At 28.6% G+C, this 23676-nt stretch overlaps 2 protein-coding genes across 3 annotated transcripts; both read left to right on the top strand.

The window, feature by feature from the left end:
* Positions 1–7950: 7950 nt before the first annotated feature.
* On the top strand, positions 7951–11641 carry LOC123218444 (AP2-like ethylene-responsive transcription factor At1g16060). Its single transcript, XM_044639904.1, has 8 exons — positions 7951–8319; positions 8396–8478; positions 8621–8629; positions 8807–8895; positions 9014–9087; positions 9192–9242; positions 9859–9935; positions 10744–11641. Exons 1-8 carry the CDS (start codon positions 8174–8176, stop codon positions 11283–11285), a joined length of 1071 nt encoding a protein of 356 aa, XP_044495839.1. The 5' UTR covers positions 7951–8173; the 3' UTR covers positions 11286–11641.
* Positions 11642–20145: 8504 nt separating this feature from the next.
* LOC123218278 lies at positions 20146–23544 on the top strand. 2 transcript variants are annotated; one of them, XM_044639623.1, is made up of 5 exons: positions 20146–20605; positions 21254–21471; positions 21667–21795; positions 23110–23241; positions 23327–23544. In XM_044639623.1, exons 1-5 carry the CDS (start codon positions 20248–20250, stop codon positions 23438–23440), a joined length of 951 nt encoding a protein of 316 aa, XP_044495558.1. In that variant the 5' UTR covers positions 20146–20247; the 3' UTR covers positions 23441–23544. The 2 variants fall into 2 exon arrangements, with proteins under 2 accessions (XP_044495558.1, XP_044495559.1); XM_044639624.1 differs by having other exon boundaries at positions 20416–20605; positions 21271–21471.
* Positions 23545–23676: the final 132 nt, after the last annotated feature.

The following is a 23676-nucleotide window of genomic DNA, read 5'->3' as shown; positions in this document are numbered from 1 at the left end:
TTTTACTATTACATATTGATTGTGTTAGACTTAGCCGATTAAGTTGGTGATTATTTTAACTCTTTTATTTTATTGGAAAGGTAGAAATCTCACTCTCCATTGACACCATTTTTAACAGTACTAATTGTATTATTTGGATTCAATAGATATATTGTTTTTTCGAAGGTTGAAAATTACAACGTAATTTTATCAGTATTGTATTTCATCTAATCGAAACTTCTCTTAATTCAAGTTTGTCTTGATTTTAAAAATAAGTCAAATTTTTTAACTCACATTCAAACTTAACGAATTTGATTTGAGTCAAATTAAATCGAGTTGGCTCTTGAGATTAAATCAATACTATTTAAATCCAGCCCTAACCACCCCTACTCTATGGATGGATGTCAATTGAGTGACTATACATTGTCTAAGGGATCCTCCTTGGCCTTGGATTCCTAAGACAACATAGTCATAGACATTCTCCCCTCTTCAGAAGAATCAATGTTCATTTACACACTAAATCTCCAAATAATTTCATGACACATCAACAAACACTTTCGTTGCCTCATATTTACTCTTTTGCAACCATAAATCTTTTTGAACAGTAAATTGGGCCAAGCTAGAGAAGAGAGAACACCACAGAGGACTAACTGATAACTTAGCCCAATATTATATTGACATCACGATCGATTCTAAGTTATTTTACACAATTTTAAGCACAACTTTCCATATTGAACATTCATAATTAAAAGCATATATCAAATTTATTAACTAAAAATAAGATATATCTATTATCTACATGGAAAAAAGGGTCCGAATATTTAAAATATTTTTACCCATACACCAAAAGTTTTTTTATATGAACTTCGAGAGAATAATATCTTAAAAATTATCAGTTTAATAATAATTTTAATATCAAATAATATCAATTTTGAGAGAATTGTATTTCAAGAGTTGTCTATTTTATAATAACTCTAATATCAAATTATATAAATCTTGAGAGAACTGCACCGGAAAAATTAATTATTGAGATTAGAAAGCTTAAAATCATATATATCCCACATTAGAAGCTTACATTTTTTAATGTGAGTTCCAAATTTCATATCTTATACTTGAAATTCTAATAATTTTTCTCTTCAAAAAATTATCTCTGTGTGTATATGTGTGTGTGTGTGTGTGTATATATATATATATATATATATATATATATATATATATATATATATATGTGTGTGTGTGTGTGTGTGTGTGTGTGTGTGTGTGTGAGAGAGAGAGAGATTAGCAATGGCACTATCATCAACACAACACTTTCTGTATAGTACTTTCATTTTCCCTCTCACCTCCACCACCACTATATCATCAAGTGAATTCCCAATAATTTCTCAAACACTTGAATTGTGGGGTCTTTCCTCTTTTGTTCCCTTCTCTGAATCCACCCCGTTCTCCATTATCTTCAAAAATGGTGAAACGAGTTTCACCTTTTCATGTTCTTATTTTTGTTTTTGCTTGCAGCCGAAGGGGTTCATTGTTTTCAAGAGAAGAATTACCATGAGTTCCTCAATCTTCAGAATATTATCTTCAATGGCAACAACAATACCAAAATGGAGAACTCTCAAGTTTTCTCTCTCAGAAATCAAGTGAGTGCTCAAGTTAATTTCTTTAAAAAATTCATTACAGTCGTTACAGACAAGTTATCTAATGATAGCCAATGCTTTAATTTGATTTCTTTTATAATTTTATTTCCATATATTCTGTCAACTTTGGGATCTATAGTGAAGGATAACTTTTCTTCTTTTGCTAGGATCTAGAATTTGCTTTCAAGCTTTATGGAAACAATAATCATTAGCTTAATTTTTTACTCCTTTCACTTCTTTTCTAGTGAAAATTAATTGTACTTGATAAAGTTAATTCTGTAGGCTTTAATTTGGTCTCCTATCGCTTACCTTCAACGGATGGAGGTTCAGGGCCTTTTAACTCTTGGAGGAAATTACTTGGTTTACAGGAATTCGGCTCCGTTTTCATACACCAGGATGATTCCTAATCAACAACTGACGGCATTTTATTTTCTTAATCTTAAAAGCATCAGCATTGGCCGGGTGGCATTGCAGGCTCCAGGTTTTGGAAATTTTCCAGGATATTGATTGATTCCGGGTCGGTTATTTTCAGGATTCCGCCTGGAATTCACAGGGCCCTCAAGGCAGAATGTATTTTCAGGGTATCCGTCAGCACCAGGATATTCCATCTTGGAAACATGTTACAATCTGAGTAGCTACCAGGAAGTGAATGTTCCGATTCTGAAATTTCAGTTAGAGGAAAATTCCTGGATGCATGTTGATGTAAGTGGAATGTTTTATTTTGTGAAATCGGTTGCATCACAGGTGTGTTTAGCAGAAGAAGCACAGGCTTGTTTATGATACAAAGAAATCGAAGGTTGGATTTGCAGGAGAAACTTGCATATCAATGTGAGAAATCAAAATTGGGACATATATATATATATATATATATATATATATATATATATATATATATATATATATGCAACTTATTTATTGATCTACGTACGTATTTGTGTTTATAAAATGTTACCAGCTAAAATTTCTAACTTGTTTATATGACATTCTTGATTCTGTCTTTTCGAAAATCAATCTTGTATGTATCTATATTATAATTTAAGATCATTGATTTTGTTCTACTTTGGATTTATTATAGGAGTGCCTTCAGCTTCCAATTACTTAGTGCAATGATGACCTAATTCCCCTCCAATACACCCCCAGTTACATTTCGCATGTTTCGTGGTTGGAGCACTCTCAATATGTAACAACACACCTACAAAACCAATAACTATGCACTTTCATACTTAAACATGTCATTAATTGTGTCCGCTCAAGCCTTTGTCCACTCTCTTGCACTCGAAAATGGTGCACGCCCTCATGCATCACTCAACAAGCAATAACCACCCTTCTACTCCCATCAATTTACCGGACTATAAGTGTCCCCATATTGCTTAAAGGGACGCCCGAACCTTTGTAAAGCGCGACCGCCTAATTATGTTGATATCCTGCACAACATATAATATATTGATTTAATGTATATTTATATACCTTTATGAACAATTAATTGTCAGGGGGCATTCAATAGGAATATGTGAAGGAAGCCACTCCGAATTGCAGAGATTGTATATTAATATATTATTTAAGATTTGCTTTTAGCATAAGAAAAAAATATGTATAATTCAGGTTTAGAAGGAAAAACTGTTGGATTAGCTGAGCATAATTCAACTTATTTCACACTTTTGACTTCGATTAGTATTTTGTGAATAGACTTGGGATCCTGTTCTGATTAAATCCATGATATTTAAATTTATAATAAAATTATATGTACCCATTTCTAGTATATAATTCATATCTACTGATAATCTATTATTATATAATTACATGATTTTGAATTAAAAATAAAATAATATTTAATTATATAATAACACATCATCTGTATATATAAATTGTATACCAAAAATAGATATGATAGCATTACTCTTAAATTTATATTCAATCAAAAGGAAAATGTATATATTATATCTTTGGTTTAATTTTTATCATGTATGATAAAATCTTTTTTTTTTTTCAGTAAGAGGACCACGTAAAACTTTATTTTTACCATTAAATAATTTTAAAATAAAAATTACTTTATGGCGGGTTGGGATGGGTCAATCACGATCTCGAAACAGTTAGTTTTTTTGTGTTATGTATAAATAGGTTATATTAAAAAAATCATATTGGTGTTAGGTCATGACCGACCTGACCTATTTAATACCTTTAGTTACAATCTTCATGTCTAACACAAAATCATTTCGAGCTCAAGGTATCAACCTACGGATTCGTCTGGCCCTTTTATAGAAAATATAAGAATTTAAAAAATAATACCCTCCAAGCATCGTAAATTTAAATTTAAAAAAAAAAAGAAAAAAGAAAAAGACAGAGACAGGGTGGAAGGTGTCCCCAATCGGCTCTCCTGCTAACACCCAACCCCAACCTAATCCAAAAATTACGGCTAATAATTTAAACACATTCATTATTTCTTTTACAAAAGTTTGGTACATACAATATATTCAGGGAAACAATATGTGGGAGTTGAAGGTCCATTCCGTTTCCTGCATGCTTTTAAATGATTTGGTAAGAATTTAGGCAGTCGCCGCCAAGTGCGGCATACCAAATGCTTCCTATTCTATTTAATGAAATTTGCATTTACTCAAAATTGACTACTCACAACTCCAAAGATAATTTAAGTAGTAAAAAAAAGAGGTTTTATATATAAAAAAATTTGGGTTCAAATCTTCTTTAATGATTTATCAAAATTAAATTTTTAATTTTTTAATTTAATAATTATAAAATGGATCATTATACATGTGATTTATATTATTCGATCTCAATATAATAATCCTATTTCATTGAAATTTCTTGCTACTAAATAATAATAATAATAGTAGTAGTAATGATCTCTCACATCACAACCCCCTCAGTCACGACAATTTTGGTTGGATTTTTTGATATTAATAATAATAATAATAATAATAATAATAATAAAACCTCTCACATCTCAACCCCCTTACTCCCAAACCCAATATGACAATTTTGGTTGGATTTTTTGATATTAAAAATAATAATAATAATAATAATAATAATAATAATAATAATAATAACCTCTCACGTCTCAACCCCCTCTCTCATTCTTTGATTACAACAAGGAAAGGGACCATTTTCCCTCAATTTATCACCATATGCCATTTAATTATTATTTTTTAAATGCCCATTTCAGGTTTTATTTATAATACTTTATTTAATGATTTTTTTAGTCTGTTTTTTTTAATTAAGTAAAAGTATTATTATTATTTCTTCTATTATTATTTATATATTTATTGTTTATATAATTTCCATCAATACATTTTTTTTATAATAATGCATGACTTACATGCTTTATAAGTTATTAATATAAGATACTGTCATGGGTTTAAATATTAACCATAAAATCAGGCAAAATGTAAACATATTACTTAGCCAAAAAGTAGTATTATATATATTCATTTTTTATATATATTTTAGGTATATAGATAATGTGTTATTATATAATTGGATATTATTTTATTTTTAATTTAAAATTATCTAATTATATAATAATATATCATTGATATATCAAAATTATATATAAAAAATATATATACGTATTGTTATTGTTAACTCAATAAGATACAAATAGATTTCATATTTGACTACGAAAGCTCGGGTTTACATTGAAATTAATATTAAATATTTTCTTAATCTTTAAATAATAAAATAAATCATTTTATCAAATTTTAAAATAGTTAATTAATAGTATTATAATTTATATACTAGTTTTTAAAACACTCTTTCTACACATTTATGTTTAAAAAATAAAATTTACCAATTAAATCTTACTTTAAATTTAAATAGAAAGTATCTTTAAATTATTTGAATTGAAATTTAATAAATATAAAAATATAGTACTACAGATTGCCCTCAAAATCCATGATTTAGAGAATTTTCAATTTCATGAAATTCTCTTAAATTAAAAAAAAAATGACCATAATTTTTTTTCAAAAAATAAAATATTTTTGGAAAATATAAATTATAGAATTAAACCCTTTTAGAAATTGATGTTAATCAATATTATTATAAAAATAGAGATAAATAAATAAATTGTGTTAATGAAGGTTTAAATCAAATGACGCCAAGATTAATTATCAGAAAGTGACTGCAAAAGTTTAAGAAAATAGCTCCCCCTGGGCCGGCCCAGTAGTGTTCCTGTATTAATGCCAGCTAGCTACCTGGGAAGACAAGTTGATTTTTGTTGTTGTCCAACAATTTAAAAAAAAAAAAAAAAAAATATATATATATATATATATATATATATATATTAAAATATATATATACACACACCTAATGTATATCATATTATATATAAAAAAATTAATTTTTCATGTTATTTATCAAGTATTGAATTATATAATTTTATATTATATTATATGACTTTTGAAAAATAAAATAATTAAATATTAATAAACTAATAAATATTTTAATTGACACATTAGATTTTGAAAAATATCACAAATACTAATAAAATTTTAAAATTTTTTATATACATTCCTACTATATCATTATTTTCTTTAAAAAAGTGTATCAATTTGTATTAGTAATATATATAATATTATACAATAAATTTATTGTATCATATTAATTCGATATACATTATGATATATATTATATATTGTAAGATATTATTAACTATAAATATATATATATATATATATATATATATATATATATATATATATATATATATATATATATAAAATCTAATTTTTTATATCATGTATCAAGTATCGTGTTATATCGTATCATATTATATTATATGATTTTTAAAAAAATAAAATAATTAAATATTAATAAAATAATAAATATTTTAATTGACACATCAAATTTTAGAAAATATCACAAACACTAATAAAATTTTAAAATTTTTCATATACATTTTTATTACATCATTATTTTCTTTAAAAAAAGTGTATCAATTTATATTGAGAATATATATCGTATTATATAATACATTTATTATATAATATTAATTCGATATACCTTATAATACTGTTATCTATATATATATAAATTTTTCTCTTTAAAAAAAAACATTATTATTTATAAATTATAAGAGATAATTTAAAGAATTAATCCATAATGGATATTTCAAAATTTAAAATAAGAGTGTGATTGTTTTCTTAATATATAAAAATATCATTAAATTTTTTCATATATAATATATTTTATTTCGAATTATCAACCAAACTACTTCCCAAATTTTTTGAAGAAATATACAAAATATAGTAAATTAATGACACATAAATCTTGTTTGTATTATTTTTCATCTTAAAAGTTGAATGAAAACCAACACACACACAATTCCCATCATACCTCATACAAAAGTGAATTTAAAAAAAAAAAAAACTTAATTCCTATTTATTTTATTTACTTTTTTATATTATTTAGACATTAATTTATTGTCTATAATTCGTAAAAGCAAATTAAATAGAATCTAATCATTTGCACGTGGTTAGCTTTACAAAGCAATGGCTTTTTTTTTTTTAAAAAAATTTTACGGAAAATACTTGAAAATATGACTCACCAATGAAGAAAACATGTTTGGAGAGAAAAACATGAAAATTGAAAAAAGAAAATTAATGAAGTAATTGGAGTCAAAATGATTAAATAAAAATACTGTTGGTGAACAAAATGAGACTCCATAAGTAAACGCTAGCCATAAATTCCACGTGGCATTCGTCACATTTTCATCAAAAAATAAACCAAAACGACAAAATTGGATGCCCATCACTCCATCAGTAAAAAGTCTTCATCAACACATGATCCAGGCATGCCTCAAATCAACCAAATTTTTGCATTTATGAATACATGCATGTTTTTTCTTTTTTTAAATAAATTTTTATTTTGATAAATTATAACTATAGTTAATAAAAAGTCAATAAATGATTTTTTTTTCATTTTCCTTAAATAATATTAATACAATTAGTTAATTGTTAATATAATATAATGAAAAGACAAAAACATCCTTCATACCTATTAGAATGTATTAAAGATAAATTATTTTATATTATTTGATTACAATTTAAAAATACTTTATAAATTCTATTAGAATAAACTATACAGAACAAACTCTTAGTTATTTAAAAATGCTTGAATATTGTTATTTTTTTGGTAAATAATTATTAATTTAAATAAGTTTTTATTTAAAAATTATAATATTTCGTTAATTTTATTAATTTTTGTTATTATTATAATTATTATGACGCAAGAGACATGTAATAAATAAAGAAAAAAAAGGCTTAGACCAAGGCAACTCATCAGATACACAATCTCCATTTATAAAAAAATGAAGCTCGTACGAATTTCCCTTCTCATTATAATTCGGCAACAAGTGATGACAACTGAAACCAGCCTCTACACAAAGCCGCTTCTAGACGGCCATTTCAATCTATTTATCTCTCTCTCTCTTCGGCCGCTTCTCTCAATATTTAGCCTCTATTTCTGATCTCTTCTATTTGGATGACCTAGTCACTCTCTTTCTCCTTTTCATCTCTTTTGCTTTTCGGTGATATCGTTTATTAAGTTTCATGGCCAAAACCTCGCAGAAGAACATTGCGAGTACTAGCAGTAATACTTCTTCTATTACTGCTGTTACGAAGGTTAAGCGGACGCGCAAAAGCGTGCCGAGAGACTCGCCGCCGCAGCGTAGCTCCATCTACAGAGGCGTCACGAGGTTCGAAATTTCGAAATTCAGTCTTTTTAATTTCTTCTCGTATTGTGTTTATGTTGAAGATTTTGTTCCTGTTCAGGCATCGATGGACAGGGCGATATGAAGCTCATCTGTGGGATAAGAATTGCTGGAATGAATCGCAGAACAAGAAAGGAAGACAAGGTAATTCATTGATCTTTGGCCTCAGTGATTTAATTTTTACTGAGTGAGATTATTGATGAGTTAATTTTGTGATTTCTTTTATTTTTTGGGGATTTGGCGTTGATGATGGATGGTGACTGTGATGAAATCAAACTAAATGCAGTATATTTAGGTAAGTTCTATGATTTCAAAAGCATTATCCTTCTCTTCATAACTAATACACCTTTCATTTTCATTTAGCTTTTTAGTGAAAATTCTACTTTTCATAAGATTTTTTTTTTTAATTTTTCATAGTAAATCTTGGTAAATTTTAGTGAATTAATGATACAAATGGCCTTTTTTCCTTTAGGGGCTTATGATGATGAAGAAGCAGCTGCACGTGCGTATGATTTGGCAGCATTGAAGTACTGGGGTCGAGAAACCATCACAAATTTTCCGGTAAGCTTTTTAATTTATTTTATATATATTTTTTTTACTGAATTTGATTCGAATTACGACATTGTAATGCATATGTATTTTAGGTCAAATGTTTATTACTTTACCATTTTAATTGTAGTTGTCAACTTATGAAAAAGAACTCAGAGAAATGGAGAATCAGTCAAAAGAAGAATATATTGGATCTTTGAGGAGGTAATTAATTTTTGTTTAGAATTTTTAATTAAGAATTATCTTCATTTGAAGGGTTGAGATTAACAACATTTCTCTTTTTAAATTTTGATGAAATCAAAATCCAGGAAAAGTAGTGGATTTTCTCGGGGCGTTTCAAAATATAGAGGGGTAGCAAGGTAATATTAATTAATAATTAAAGCTTTTGCATTTACATATTCATGTACCAATATTTTCAGATTGATAATAAGCCTTAAATTGATTTGAAAAATAGCAATCCAAATCAGTCATACGTTTTTATGCAATCAAACTATATGTACTCATCTTGAGCATATAAATATGTATATAATTATATGTGTCATTATATGTTTGAGTAATTTTAAATTAAATATAAAATAACACCAAATTATATGATAACATATATAAATATGTATATAATTATATACTTAAAGTGGATATACAGTTGTATTACTCTTTTTAATGAGTTTGAAATTATATATATCTATCTCACTTTGCTTGTCACATCTATATTGTCAAAAATTAATGAACCTAATCAGAGTTGTATCAATTAATATGATAAAATTATCTTGTTATAAAGGCAAATGCCTATCAAAATCTCACAATTAAAATATGAGTACGTATTTGTAAAGTTTTATAAGTATAATAAAAATTTGAACTTAGATATTTTTTTTATAAATTTTAATATTTCACCAGTTTTCTTAATCCTAGTTATTAGGTATACATTATTTTATTATTACAATTTCTTATTTTTCATTTTAATTGTTAATTTTGAAGGCACCATCATAATGGAAGGTGGGAAGCGAGAATTGGGCGAGTGTTCGGCAACAAATATTTATACCTTGGAACTTACGGTAATTTACACTTTCTTAATGCAATATGTTATTTTATTAAGTACGATAAATGATATTAATTAAAATAACTAAATTTTAATGAAATAGACAATAAAAAAGTTTATTCTATAATAGAGACAATAATATAAGTTTGGATTAATATTATAGAAAAATTATCCTAGGATATGGTACCAACAATTTGCTCCCAAAAAAATTAACTTTAGTGTTTGACTTTAGGGTTGAATTGTTAGCTTAAGACAGTTAAATTTAGGTACGCTGGTGAGAAATGATTGGAGCAAATGTCACCAAATCAATTACTTTCACAAATGAGTCCAAGTGAATAAGTTACATAAATAAATTTAGATATTTTAGAGTCATTTTCATACATTAAATATATAAAATTGTAAGAGTCAAGTGATGAATTAATGCATGTAAATATGTAATCAAATATAGTTGGTTGGGATATGGCTCACCAAACCTCAACTGCTTTCGTTCGCTATTTATTTAAGATTCGAATTCTGCCATCAAAATCTTAACACTCAACCAAATCTGCTTCCAAATATTAAAGTCCTCCGTTTATTGCATTATATATATATATATATATATATATATATATATATATATATATATATATATATATATAATTATGTATACTGGTTTTAAAAATATATATGAGTATGGTTATGAGATTTTAAATGAAAAATAAAATAACATATAATTATATAATGACAAACATAAATATATTTTTAAAGTGAATATGTATAATATTACTTGAAAAATATTTTTGCAATTGTATTTTAATAATTCAATAATACTTTTGTTCTTGCAGCTACCCAAGAAGAAGCAGCCACAGCCTATGACATGGCAGCAATAGAGTATCGTGGCCTTAATGCTGTGACAAATTTTGATCTTAGTCGATACATTAAGCGGCTGCGTCCCAACAATCAACATAACTCTAACCCTAATCCAAGCCCTAATTCTAGCAACCTTGAAGAAAGGCCTATCGCTGATATCAATCAAATTCCAAGCCTAAATCATGAGCTTGGATTAGGGATTATTGAAACGAAACCTCAGAGTTCAAGTGCTAGTGAGACATCGATTAATCCTCCATTGAAGTCGAGCAACACTGGAGGATCAGCCTCATCGGCGCTAGGGCTTTTACTACAATCCTCAAAGTTTAAGGAAATGTTGGAGAAGACTTCAGCTGCTGATTGTTTATCAACATCAGAGGTAGGTCCATCACGCCGGAGTTTTCCTGACGACATTCAAACATATTTTGACTCTGGTAACTACACTGATAGTGATGACATTATTTTTGGAGACTTAAACTCATTCATGGCACCGATTTTCCATTGCGAACTCGATAATTAATGACGTATACGTAGCAAGCTTGGTAAAGTAGTAATTTTTTGCTGACAAATTAAAATAAGCCTATCTTTACAATTTACTCTGATCGTTAGACTTATATGTGAATATTTTGAAGATATATGAATGGTGAAAGGAGCAGAGTCAGAAGACAAAGGATGAACAAGTAAGAAGGCATTTACTTTTTTTTTTTTTTCCTGAAAAGAAATTTCTTTTCTTCTCACTATAGAATTTGGGAAGAAGAAAGTTTGCTGATTTTTATTGGTTCATTTTACATGTAGATACTGATGAGTATAAACATTATTTATTTATCAAGTATCCCTTAATAATATTAACTTGTCAGGGCCTCAATTTATATTTAATTTTCAAAAGAACTCTTTCTTTTTCCTTCTTGTGTATATATTTTTACGTTGCATGTTTTTATACCTATAATTAAACTTAAAAGTTCCATTAATAAAAATTTATTACTCATTGACCAACATATCGTGTGTCACACTTGAATAATTTCCATGCAAATCATTTAAAATAAAATTTAAAAAGGTGTTCGGAAATTTTTTTTATTAACTAAAATGGTATTGACTAATATATTTGAAGTCAATTTTGATGTTCATTTCTAGTTCACAATGGGAAAATTGTTTTCATGGTCTAATAATTATTTAAACTTCTTGGATGAAAAATAGTGAATAATTGTATATTTTATTAATCAATGATATGACAATATAGACAACTATGCTACAATCCAATAAGAAATCTTAATCCTACGGAGAAAAGGAAAAGGAGTACATAGATTATATTTTAATAAGGAATACAAATCAAATAAATATCCTAATAAATCAATACATAAATTGATTATAATTGTCATTAGAGTAAGAATCCATCAGTATTTTACACATTTTTCATGCTATTCTCGCATTCTAAAGTCAATTTGTTAATCGAGTTACTCGATTAGATTTCTTTTGGTTTTAAAAAAAAAAAGGCTAAAGCACTTATTCCCACCCAAAGTATGTTCCACTCCCAAATTCCCTCTCTTTAACTTTGAAAAAATTATTTATCTATCGATAAATAGTTAAGTCTATTAGTTTTAAACGTAAAATCGTTATTTTACCTATAATATAAAAAATAAACAAAAATTTTATCTTTTTTCTCTCTTAAAACTCTAAAATCTAATATTTTTTCCTTAGAGTATGTTTTAAAAAATAATATTTTTCCTCTAGGGTTTAATTTTCAAGTCCTAATGACATCATTGGTGTCATCGCCTGCAGTCTTCCCTCCTGACACTTCCTTTTCCTCCAATGGTATCTCTCTCAATATCTCTCTCTCCTCTAATCAGCTATTCAAGTCAAAAAGACGAAGAGTTTCATCTTCCTAACAGAACTCTTCATTTTTTTGGCTTGAATAACCAATTAGAGGAGGGAGAGATACCAAGAGAGATACCGTTGGAGGAAAATGAAGCATCAAGAGGGGGGAGGCTACCAAAGATATCATTGGGAATTGAAAATTAAACCTTATAAGGAAAATATTATTTTTTAAAACTTAGTCTAAGAGGAAAATTATTAGTTTTTAAAGTTTATGAGGGAAAAATGAGATAAAATTGTAAGGGATTAAAGTTTCATTAACTTTATCCATCCATACGTAGATAAAGGGGTTTTTCAAAGTTACATTGTGGGAATTTATAAATGCAACATACTTTGGGTAGGAAAAAGTCCTTTAGCCAAAAGAAGTCAGCTCACGGGGAAAAAGTTTAACAAAGGAGGAACTTGCTATAAATTAGCATAAATATGGAACGAACGATGCTAGATGGTGTGCAACACTTACAATCACATGCTACATATTGTGAATGGTGAGGATGTTAAGAAATTGAGATCTTTAGGTGCAATATGTATAATGTTCCATGAGAGAATAAAAATGACTGTCAACATTCATTGTAATGAGGAACAACGATGGTAGCTGGTAGAAACCAATGAAAGAAACTGCCTAGTTGGGTGTTAGGGAAAAAGAAAACAATGAAGACAATGGAAAAATAAAACCAAGAATGATAGTGGTAAAAGCTTACAAGGACACTACTGTGGTGGACTAAATAAATGAGAGAACACCGATAAAAGGGAGAAGAGATGATTGGTGTAGTTAATTAGAGTAAAGAGACTGTTAGTGGCAATGCCAGCTAGAGCAGAATTTGATAAATTAGCCACCAGAAGGAGCACTATCATGAAGGCCAAAAAATCAATAAAGGAGGGACTCTAGTCACAGTCATAACAGGAGATACCAACAACGACAAGTTATGGAGAGGTGAGGCATTTCGCATTCAAAGAAGAGACTTCGATGACAACAAGAAGGACGCCAACATGGGTGAGGGTTCCACAACAAAGATGACCAACAAAGGAGCACCAATTAGAAAAGATGACTTAGATCGAGAATGTGATGCAACAAAAATGGGATGATATTGTCATTTTGTAATTTTACAAGGTGGTGACGTGAGAACAAAAAGATGCAATCTTAATTGCAAGGTTGAAAGTGTTAATATTTGAATTTAAAGGGACATAGAGGGGAGAATTTCACCACTTTGAATAATTTTATATTCTATTATAATAAAATTATATATACGTAGTTTTAAGTACATAATTAAATATATAGATAATTTGTTATTCTGTAATTGAATAATTTTAAATTAAATATAAAATAGTACTCAATTATATAATAATATATCATTTAAATATTTAATTAAATATTTAAAACTAAACACACGTGACATTGTTTATTCCATTAATAAGCAATTCTATAATATTTACAATTATACTTCAATCCAACTATGAAAATCCTAAAAATAAAGAAAATAAAGAAAGAAAAACATGGATAAAATAGTCATCATAATATGGAATAGACAAAAAAAAATTATTTAACAACAGGATGATGCAGTGATATTATGAACTTCTCGAAAGTCAATAACTCACACTATTTTTGCGAAGAAAAATGAGTTGGCCATGAACTCAAATCAATCGAATTCCCAAATTAACCATTAATTACAAACAGAAAATTAGTGTTTGTTAGATGGGAAAATAAATAAATAATTAAGAATTGGGTGGGAATAATGAAATAAGAATAGGCCAAAAGATTATTTCCACCTAAAGTATAGTGAATTCCCCAACTTTCACCCTCTAATTTTTAAAAATGTAAACACCTACCCATGATTTGAAAAACTAACACCTACCATCCAAAATTAAGTTAAGATTAAATGCAAAATCGTTATTTAACAATAATATTTAATATTTATATCATTTTACTCTCTTAATTTGAAAAGCTAATAATTTTCCCTAAAATTAAGTTTTAAAAATTGATATTTTCCCCCTACCTAGGGTTTCTAATTTCGTCGGTGAATTTCCAACAAATAATGGTCAATCTCTCTCCCTCGCGGTGTCTTCTCTCCTTTCAGTGCTCAATATCGAACCGATGATATTTGAATTTGATGAAATCTAGACAAAATCTAGACGCCGAGTCAAAGCTCTTCGTCGTCCAAAGGAAGTCTGCTTCGTTTGGATGATGATGATGACAGTCCAGATGAGGAGATTGATCTCTTCTGGACCATTGTCACTGTCTAGACAAAGTCAACTTTGTTTGAATGACGAAGATCCAGACGAAAAGTTTCGACTTTTTGTCTGGATTTTATCTGAATTCTATCGAATCCAAATGTCATCGATCTGAAATTGAGCATCGAAGGGAGATGACAACACTGGGAGGGAGAGAGATCTGCCATCGTTGGTTGGAAATTCACCGGTAAAATTGAAAACCCTAGATGAGGGGAAAATGTCATTTTTTAAAACTTAATTTTAGAGAAAATTGTTAGCTTTTCAAATTAAGAGGTTAAAATGATGCAAACTTTAAATATTATTGTTAAATGATGATTTTACTCTTAACCTTAACTTAATTTTGGAGGGTATGTATTAGTTTTTTAAATTATGAATAGGTATTTAGGTTTTTAAAAGTTAGAGGGTAAGAGTTTGAGAATTCACTATACTTTGGGTGGGAGTAAGTCTTTTGGCCATAAAGGGCGTTAGAGGTTGGAAGCTACCACCTAAATTTTACGGAATTTTAATGGTTGGAAAAACAAAGATTTTGGTAGACGTTGAGAGTTCTTCATCCATATATTTTTTATTTTTGTACGTAGGAAGTGGGTGGTAGCTTGGTAGACGACAATTTTATGAATTATTTTCGGAATTAGTTGTGTAGACTAACAGGGGAACATAGGGTCAGTGACATTAACGTGCTATAAAATTCGGAAGTTCAATCTAATTGGCTAGGCTAGGCTTTGTCCGCTTTAAACCTCAAAGGGATGAATTTGCTTTTAAATTTCATGAAAAAGAATTTCATTTATGTTCGTTAACAATATGAGATTTTATACAAATCATGGTATTAGTTTTTTATAATATAGGATAAATATTGTATGATATAATATAGATAAAAAATAATATATATCAAATTAATATGATAAAATATACGTATCTTATGATACGATACATATTACGATATATATTTTTAGAAAAAATGATAAATTAATGATATAATATGGTTATATATAAAAATTTTAGATATGTTTGCGATATTTTTTTAAAATAATGATATGTCAATTATATTTTTTATTATTTTATTTATTTAAAAGACATGTTATATGGTACATGATATAATACACAATTTGAATATTGTGATACAAATTTCGATTTAAATATAAATCACATGAGACAGTTGAGAGTGTCTAAAACTTGCTAATGTATTTTCTAAAGTAATGTTATATTTATACATTTTTATAATATATAATTGGATATACAAATAAAATATTATTATAAAATTAATTATAATTTTATTTTTAATTTAAAATTATTTATCCATTTTAAAATATATTATCCCACAAAAATATATAGTTTTACTCTTGGATCATTCACTTGTATAAAAAGGCCAAACGACTATTTCCCACCCAAGGTTTAGCATTTTTTCAAATGTCCCTCCTTTAACTATGAAAACACCAAACACCCACTCATGGTCGGTTAGATTTAACAAAACCCTAACGCCTATAAGGGTAAAATCGTCATTTTTGCTATAATATTAAAAATAAATAAAATAGAATATAATTTTGCCCCTCTAAACTTTAAAAACTAAAATTTTTTTCTAGCCTAAGTTTTAAAAAATCGCAGTTTCACCCTAGGGTTTGGTTTTGAAATCTCCGACGGCCTCTCCGGCTCCCAAGGCGTCTCCGACGTCGATCAGACCTCCAAATGGGAGGAAAGAGATCGTCGGAAGGAGAGGTTGCTTCGGGAGGGAGAGGCCGTCGGCAACGGAGCCGGAGAGGCCACCGGAGATTTCAAAACCAAACCCTAGGGTGAAACTGCGATTTTTTAAAACTTAGACTGAGGAAAAATGTTAGTTTTTAAAGTTTAGAGGGGTAAAAAGAGATAAAATTTTTAGGCGTTAGGGTTTTGTTAAATCTAACCAGTCATGGATGAGTGTTTGGTGTTTCCATAGTTAAAAGAGGGACATTTGAGAAAACGCTAAACCTTGGGTGGGAAATAGTCGTTTGGCCTTAATTTGCATCCACGAGTTCTGGGGATTCCATACAATTAAAAGTGGTTAATTATAAAGAATTTGTTAAACAAATTAGTGTTCATTTATATTATTAGATAAAGCTTGCAATCATTATTATTATTATTATTATTATTCTTATTATTGTTTGTTTAAAGACGCTTGGATACTTTAAAACTAGTGACTAGATTTATTATTATTATACCATACAATAATTTAAAATGAGTAATGACAAATTATAAAGGCCGTGTGCTTTTGTTTACTTATGATACCATGCAATTATATTGAAATTATAATTAATAAAAGGCCAAAAAACTTATTCCCAGACAAGGTATAATCCATTTTAAAGTGATTTTTATTAACTTTCGAAAATTTAAATACTTATATTTTATTTAATTTTTGTTAAAATTTTTAGTTAGTTATAATGATAAAAATTTTATTTAATTAATAATATTAAAATAAATAAAATTTTATTTTATTTCTTCATCTTATTTTTAAAAACTAACAATTTTTTTTATCTAAGTTTTGAAAACTTATATTTTTCTTTCCTTTTATAGTGATTGTCCTTTAGCTAACGTTATGTTTTTATTTTCTATCTTTCACATAGATCGGTTGACAAATGCAATGCTCTGCCTTCTCCCTTCTATTTTTCGCATAGATCGATTGACAAAAACGACACTCTGCCTTCTACTTTCTACCTTATGTTGAGATCTGTTGCATAGATATGTGCATCAACGGTCTATTTGTTGCATAGATCCAACATCAACAACATCCATCGCGCTCTGCCATCTTCGATTCGTCTTTGTTTAGGAGAGGGGAGGAGGCACTGATAGAGAAGAAGGTATGAGAGGTCAGTCAAAGAATGGTTGTCGAAGAAGGATGGGAAAAAAATGAAACTTTAGGAGGAAAATATAAGTTTTCAAAACTTATGTTGAGGGAAAATTATTAATTTTTAAAACTAAGGTGAACAAATGTAATACAATTTTATTTTTTTAATATTACTGGTTAAATGATATTTTTACTCTTATAACTAACTAAAAATTTTAACAGAAGCTAGATGTCAGATGAATATTTAGATTTTCAAAAGTTAGTGACGGTTACTTTAACAATGGATTAAACCTTGGGTGAGAACAAGTCTTTCGACATTAATAAAATTATATATATTCATTTGAGTACACCAATAGATATATACTTGATGTTTATTATCATGTGATTGAATAATTTTGAATTAAAGATAAAGTAACGTTCAAACACATTATGACACCCATAAATATGTACTAATTTATATACTCAAAATAGGACATATACATAATTCATATTTTATAATTTTTATGTAATAATATATTAAAAATATTTAATTTTCTTATATATTAAAAAAAAAAAAGAGTTCCAACAAACCACAACTACAGAACAGATTCTTGGAGGATCATGTCTATAAAATAATTACTTTTAAAAAATTTTGCCCAGCACTTTGATTCCTGAAAGTACTGAAGTTGATTTTAGCTTCTCAGAAGAAACCCAAAGAGGCGCTTAAAAATGTGATTAAGAAAACAATTAACAATCATAATTTAAAAAAAACAAATTCTTGGAATAGATTCCAATCCCTTCAACAAAATTACAATCCAATGATGTTTGTTTTACTTGACAAATTCAGACTAGAAAAATGGCTGAACTTTTCCTGTTTCTTGTGACCAACGACACATTTAGTTACCCATAAGAGGCATTTGATTTTGAAAATATTTTATTATTAAAATTAAAATATTATCCTAAAGATAGATAATTATTGAAAATAAATTATTACTATATTTGATAAAGTTTGATAAAAATAGATAACTATAAATAATTATTGTGTTTGGTTTAGAGATAATAAAAAAAATATTAGTATATTATTTTATTTAAATATCCTTAAGTATAATTATTTAAAAATATTTTTATATTATTTGTTATATTAATTAAAATTAAGATTATTTTTGTCATAAAAATAATAAATAAATTATATATTATAATACAACCAAGATTACCTTAATAATCTTTTAATATCTAATATAGAAGTGGTAATCAGATTACCTTTTATATTACCTATCATATCACCATTGACAATAGAAGATTATCAAAATCTTTTATTATTTATAAACAAAACAAAATAATATAAATAATAAGAAATAGAATATCAGAGTAATTTTTAATTCCCTTGACCAAACACACCCTTATTGTGTAAATTATTTCCTGTCTATTGTGATATGAGTTATATCCTAAACCCTAGACCTCAATCACCCTTTTATGTGAATGCTTACACCTGTTAAAGGTTTGTAAGCCAAATAATACCTTCCATGTCAGGTGAAAATTCTTTACTCAGCCTTGGATTCTAAGTCCAGCTCTTCCCTGAAGTCCAACTAGTATTGCTTTGAAATATGTAAGATGCAAAGTATAAAGAACAAGAAAACAATTGAGAAATCATGGAATTGATAAAAAAGATCAATTATTTGAAGATGAGCAAGCGCATCCTTTATATTTACATTATTGTACTGTGGGATCCTTGAAGAAAGCTTACACGCTTTATACGAATAATAAAATTATATATATAAATAATATGTATAATTTTATATGTAAATAATTATATATTACTATATAAGTAAGTATTATCTTATTTTTAATTTATAATTACTTAATTATATGATGTCATATTTTTGTTTATATATAAAATTATATATATTATTTTATTTATATATATAATATTATTATATTATATATAAAAAATATGTACATATAATTTTATTATATAGCCAAATGAAATATCTTTGTATTTACTTTTTCAAACTCTTTAAAATCATGAAAAATGAAAGTAGATAAATTTGAACAAGTGGAAAAGAAAATAAGGTAAAATTAGAACTTGGGGTGTAAAAATGTAAAAAGATCTAATTAAGTTTGAAATGGGGGAAATATAAACCTTATTAAAAGATTATTTTATATTTAATAGGGTTTATTTTTTTTAACTTTTATATGGGTTAAAAGTAATATTATATGTATAAATAATACGTATAATTTTGTGTATAAATAATAAAATATTATTATGTAATAAAATAATATATAATTATATATAATAATAAATTATTATTTTTATATAAAATTACGTATATTATTTATACATATAATTTTATTATGTTGGCTAAATACTAACTTACCCTTAATTTTGAGCCCATTTCGCTATAATTTCATGACAGTAACAAGTGTTGGCAAAGCCCAAAATAGAAAAAGTAAAAAAAAGGATAAAATGATAGGCCTTAACAAAATGAGTGGCCATTTTATTTCCCCCCAAACTTCACCCTCCCACTTCGACAAAAACAAAAATGTCCCAAATAAAATCTCAGTCCCGTCAAACCCAACACAAACTCAGTTCAATCAAATGGCCGTCAACTCACTAGCCAAACTCTCTACTTCTGCTTCCGCTTCCACTTCCACTCTTTGGCCACACCTCTGCCTGCCCACTTTTCCTAAACCTCACAGTTCCACTCCCAATAAATTTGCTAAGTGCACTCGCATTTTTGCCATGGCCAATACCACTGCCACCAAGATCGCTCCCGCCGTCATCGTAGGCGGCGGGCGTGTCGGAAGGGCTTTACAAGAAATGGGTAGTGGTCAAGATTTGATAGTGAAGCGTGGGGAACCTGTGCCGCTTGATTTTGAGGGTCCTATCTTTGTATGCACGAGGAATGATGATCTTGAAGCTGTTCTTGAGGTCACACCTAAGTCTAGATGGAACGGTAAACCACCTGAATTTTTATTAATATTCAAGCTGGAATTGTTGTTTATTATGTTTTAGTACTATTACTGTTAGGAATTTTTCTGTTAAATTTTTAACAAGCCAAGCTTTAATTGAACATTAGTTCTGGAATTGTAATATGGAAATGTTTTTACATTGTAATGTAAGACTTATAGCAATGTGAATTGTAATAATATCAGCCAATTTCATTCTCTTAGTTAGTGATATATAATCTAATTCAATGGAATTGTTCAAATTTAGCTCTTTTCATATAGCCCTTTTTATTTACCTATTATAATAATTGTGCTAATGAATTGTAGGGCTACAAAGTTTTTTCATTTTAGGCTTCACTTTGTAAATGTGTCAATATGTATAATTGTCGAAGTTTGAAGTGTTTTATTGCATTGCTTGGTGTTTGTGTTTGAGTTTGAGTTAATAATTTGACTATAAGATTGCTAGTTTTATGTGTTATTTATTAATGAAATCTCTTGTCATATACATTGATGGTTTGTGTTTTCCTTTATGTTTTAATTATTAGGAGAAGTTTTGTAAGATGGTTTTTGGAGTGATTGTGGTGTGAAGTTTTTGAATTTCCTATGTATTTTAGATGTTTGGAACTCTAGTTGATGGGATGTTGACAATCTAGCAGATTTGGTTTTTTTCCAGAATGGGATGCTGGAACCGTGGCTTGAAAGTAAAGGCCTGGGTGAAGCAGACCAAGTATTGGCTTATTTTGCTGTATCAAAGCTTGGAGAACCTCCTATAGATGGGAAGACTGATACCAATCCTGAAGGGCTAACCGCAGCATATGGGAAATGGGCTACTGCAGTTGCTGCAAGATTACATGCTGGAGGCCTTTCTTGCAAGGTTATCTGATATCAATTCTGAAGAAATTTACTGTTATCTTATTAACAGGGTGCTAGATAATTAAGATTAAGAGCTTAAAATTTTGGTTCAAACTTTAAACTTCAGTATCTACCGAAGTGGATTCTGATTTTGGAACTTAAGCAGCACATCTGAGTGTAATCATGCTAATATGTTTAGTTGTGTTTTGTAACTCAGGTTCTTGACAAGGAAGCATTCCAGAAGCAGATGTTAGAGAAGTTGATATGGATTTCTGCATTCATGCTTGTTGGAGCTCGCCATCCTGGTGCAACTGTGGGCGTTGTGGAAAAGGAGTATCGGTCTGAGGTGAGAATAATTTTCTCGAAAGATACTTGGATTTGTCTGTTCCATTGGTTAATGCTCAGTAAGTGTCTTTTTTAGTCTAGCGCTTTGTGAAGTGGAGGGTGGGTTGTTGGAAATATTAACGGAATGGTGCAAACACAATTTTTTTTATCCTTATCAAAGGAGGTTTGTTGGTCATGTTTCATCCAGCTTTTGCTTGTTGACATCCAGAATGTTAATTGTGCCTGCTGTGAATCATTTTTTCTATAGTTGATGACAGTTGTCTTCGATACTATCACAGAGTTAAGTCATTGACCATACTTCTTTCAATTTTCTTATGCTCTAGCTGAAGGAGAGATATACCTTTGTTTAGAGAGGACCATAGTAGCACCGCATGTTTCCTTGATTGTAGGCTGACTTCCCTATGCATCCTGGCTAAGGTCTCAATAAGGATCGTTTTTTTTTTCCCTCTTTCTGTGTGTGTGTGTGTGTAGTCTAACTTAATGCTGCAAAGTAGCCTGACATAGAAAAACACTGCATTTGCTACAATTACAAGCTAAATTATTAGTTATTCTGATGCTATTGAGTACCTTCTAGCCTATTACATCATAATATGTATACTATAAGTGTTGCAGTGGCTGGATGGTAAAATTGCTTTTTCCTTTTTTTTTTTTTTTTTGTTTCCTTTTACTGCTTTCGAACCATGATTTGATAGTTTAATGTCATACTCGATCTTTCTACATTTTTCTATGTTTCAGTCATTCATTTTTTCCCATGTCAAAAGGCATCTGGCCTTTAAGCTGGTATTCTTATTAATACCTCTTCTTACTTGTGAGGATTGTAGCATGTTACGGAAGCCTTGATACTACATGCTAGTTTATTTATTTTAAATGATACATGAAACTAATTTAAAGCAAACTAAAACTTTGACATTTGTTTGTATTCCTCTTCATTTAGTACATATGGCTGTAATTGATTATATGAGGGGAATTTCTGGTTAGCGTTGAGTATGACCTGATGAGCAATGGACATGGGCTAAGGACATTCAACTTTTCTTACTGGATAGAGATAACCTCAAAAGAATATTAATTAATTTTGGGTTATCTTTTGTTTTGAATTTCAAATTACCAATTTTCATAGTGCATCTGCATCAAGTAGTACAAAGAGGAATGATCTTTTACCTTTTGGAGGTCAGGTTGGCTGTAAATGCAAGCATAAGCAGTGAAAATTATAGCTGTGACCAAACTCTCAGTTGCCATTAGTGAATGCCATTCTAATGAGGTGTCTTTAGCTGATAGGAATCGAAGCCATCATCACCAATGAAAATTGTGCTTTCAGGTTTGTAGTCTCATTGTGGAACTAGCATCTGCAGCTGCTGCCGAGAAAGGACTAACATTTGAAGAAGCTATGGACGAAAGATTATGCGCGTATTCACGAGCTGTTGCACATTTCCCAACTGCAGTTAAAGAGGTAAAGAATGCAATGACAACATGAATCAAGTACACCCATCTTTTCTTACATTCGATTCTCAGTTAAGTTTGTTCGATTCTTTCAGTTCAAATGGAGAAATGGCTGGTTCTATTCTCTCACTGAGAAGGCACTTGCTGAAGGTAAACCTGATCCGTGCCCCCTGCATACAGCTTGGCTTAAAGAATTACAAGTTGTTTAGCCAATTAATTGCACTCAACTTTTGCTTATCAAGATTTTTAGATTATGCTTTTAAGAATAACCGAGTAACATAATATAAGAGGGTTCAGATATTGTTTTGTTTTCCTTTCAACCTCAAATTTAAACTCTATTAAACAATAGCAAGGATTGCATTTGCCCGCACAATAAAATTATGTATATATAAATGATATATCATCATATGATTAAATAATTTTAAAATAAGATTAAAGTAAAACC

Source organism: Mangifera indica, chromosome 6 (genome assembly GCF_011075055.1).
Source record: "Mangifera indica cultivar Alphonso chromosome 6, CATAS_Mindica_2.1, whole genome shotgun sequence".
Classification (NCBI taxonomy): Eukaryota; Viridiplantae; Streptophyta; class Magnoliopsida; order Sapindales; family Anacardiaceae; genus Mangifera; species Mangifera indica.
This window is presented reverse-complemented; position numbering and strand designations above follow the sequence as displayed.

Coding starts and splice junctions, on each gene's coding strand:
- LOC123218444 (XM_044639904.1), top strand. CDS start 8,174: ATGGCCAAAACCTCGCAGAAGAACATTGCGAGTACTAGCAGTAATACT. Junction 8,896..9,013: donor AAACCATCACAAATTTTCCG/GTAAGCTTTTTA, acceptor TTTTAATTGTAG/TTGTCAACTTATGAAAAAGA. Junction 9,088..9,191: donor TATATTGGATCTTTGAGGAG/GTAATTAATTTT, acceptor ATCAAAATCCAG/GAAAAGTAGTGGATTTTCTC.
- LOC123218278 (XM_044639623.1), top strand. CDS start 20,248: ATGGCCGTCAACTCACTAGCCAAACTCTCTACTTCTGCTTCCGCTTCC. Junction 20,606..21,253: donor ACCTAAGTCTAGATGGAACG/GTAAACCACCTG, acceptor ACAATCTAGCAG/ATTTGGTTTTTTTCCAGAAT. Junction 21,472..21,666: donor CTGGAGGCCTTTCTTGCAAG/GTTATCTGATAT, acceptor TTTGTAACTCAG/GTTCTTGACAAGGAAGCATT.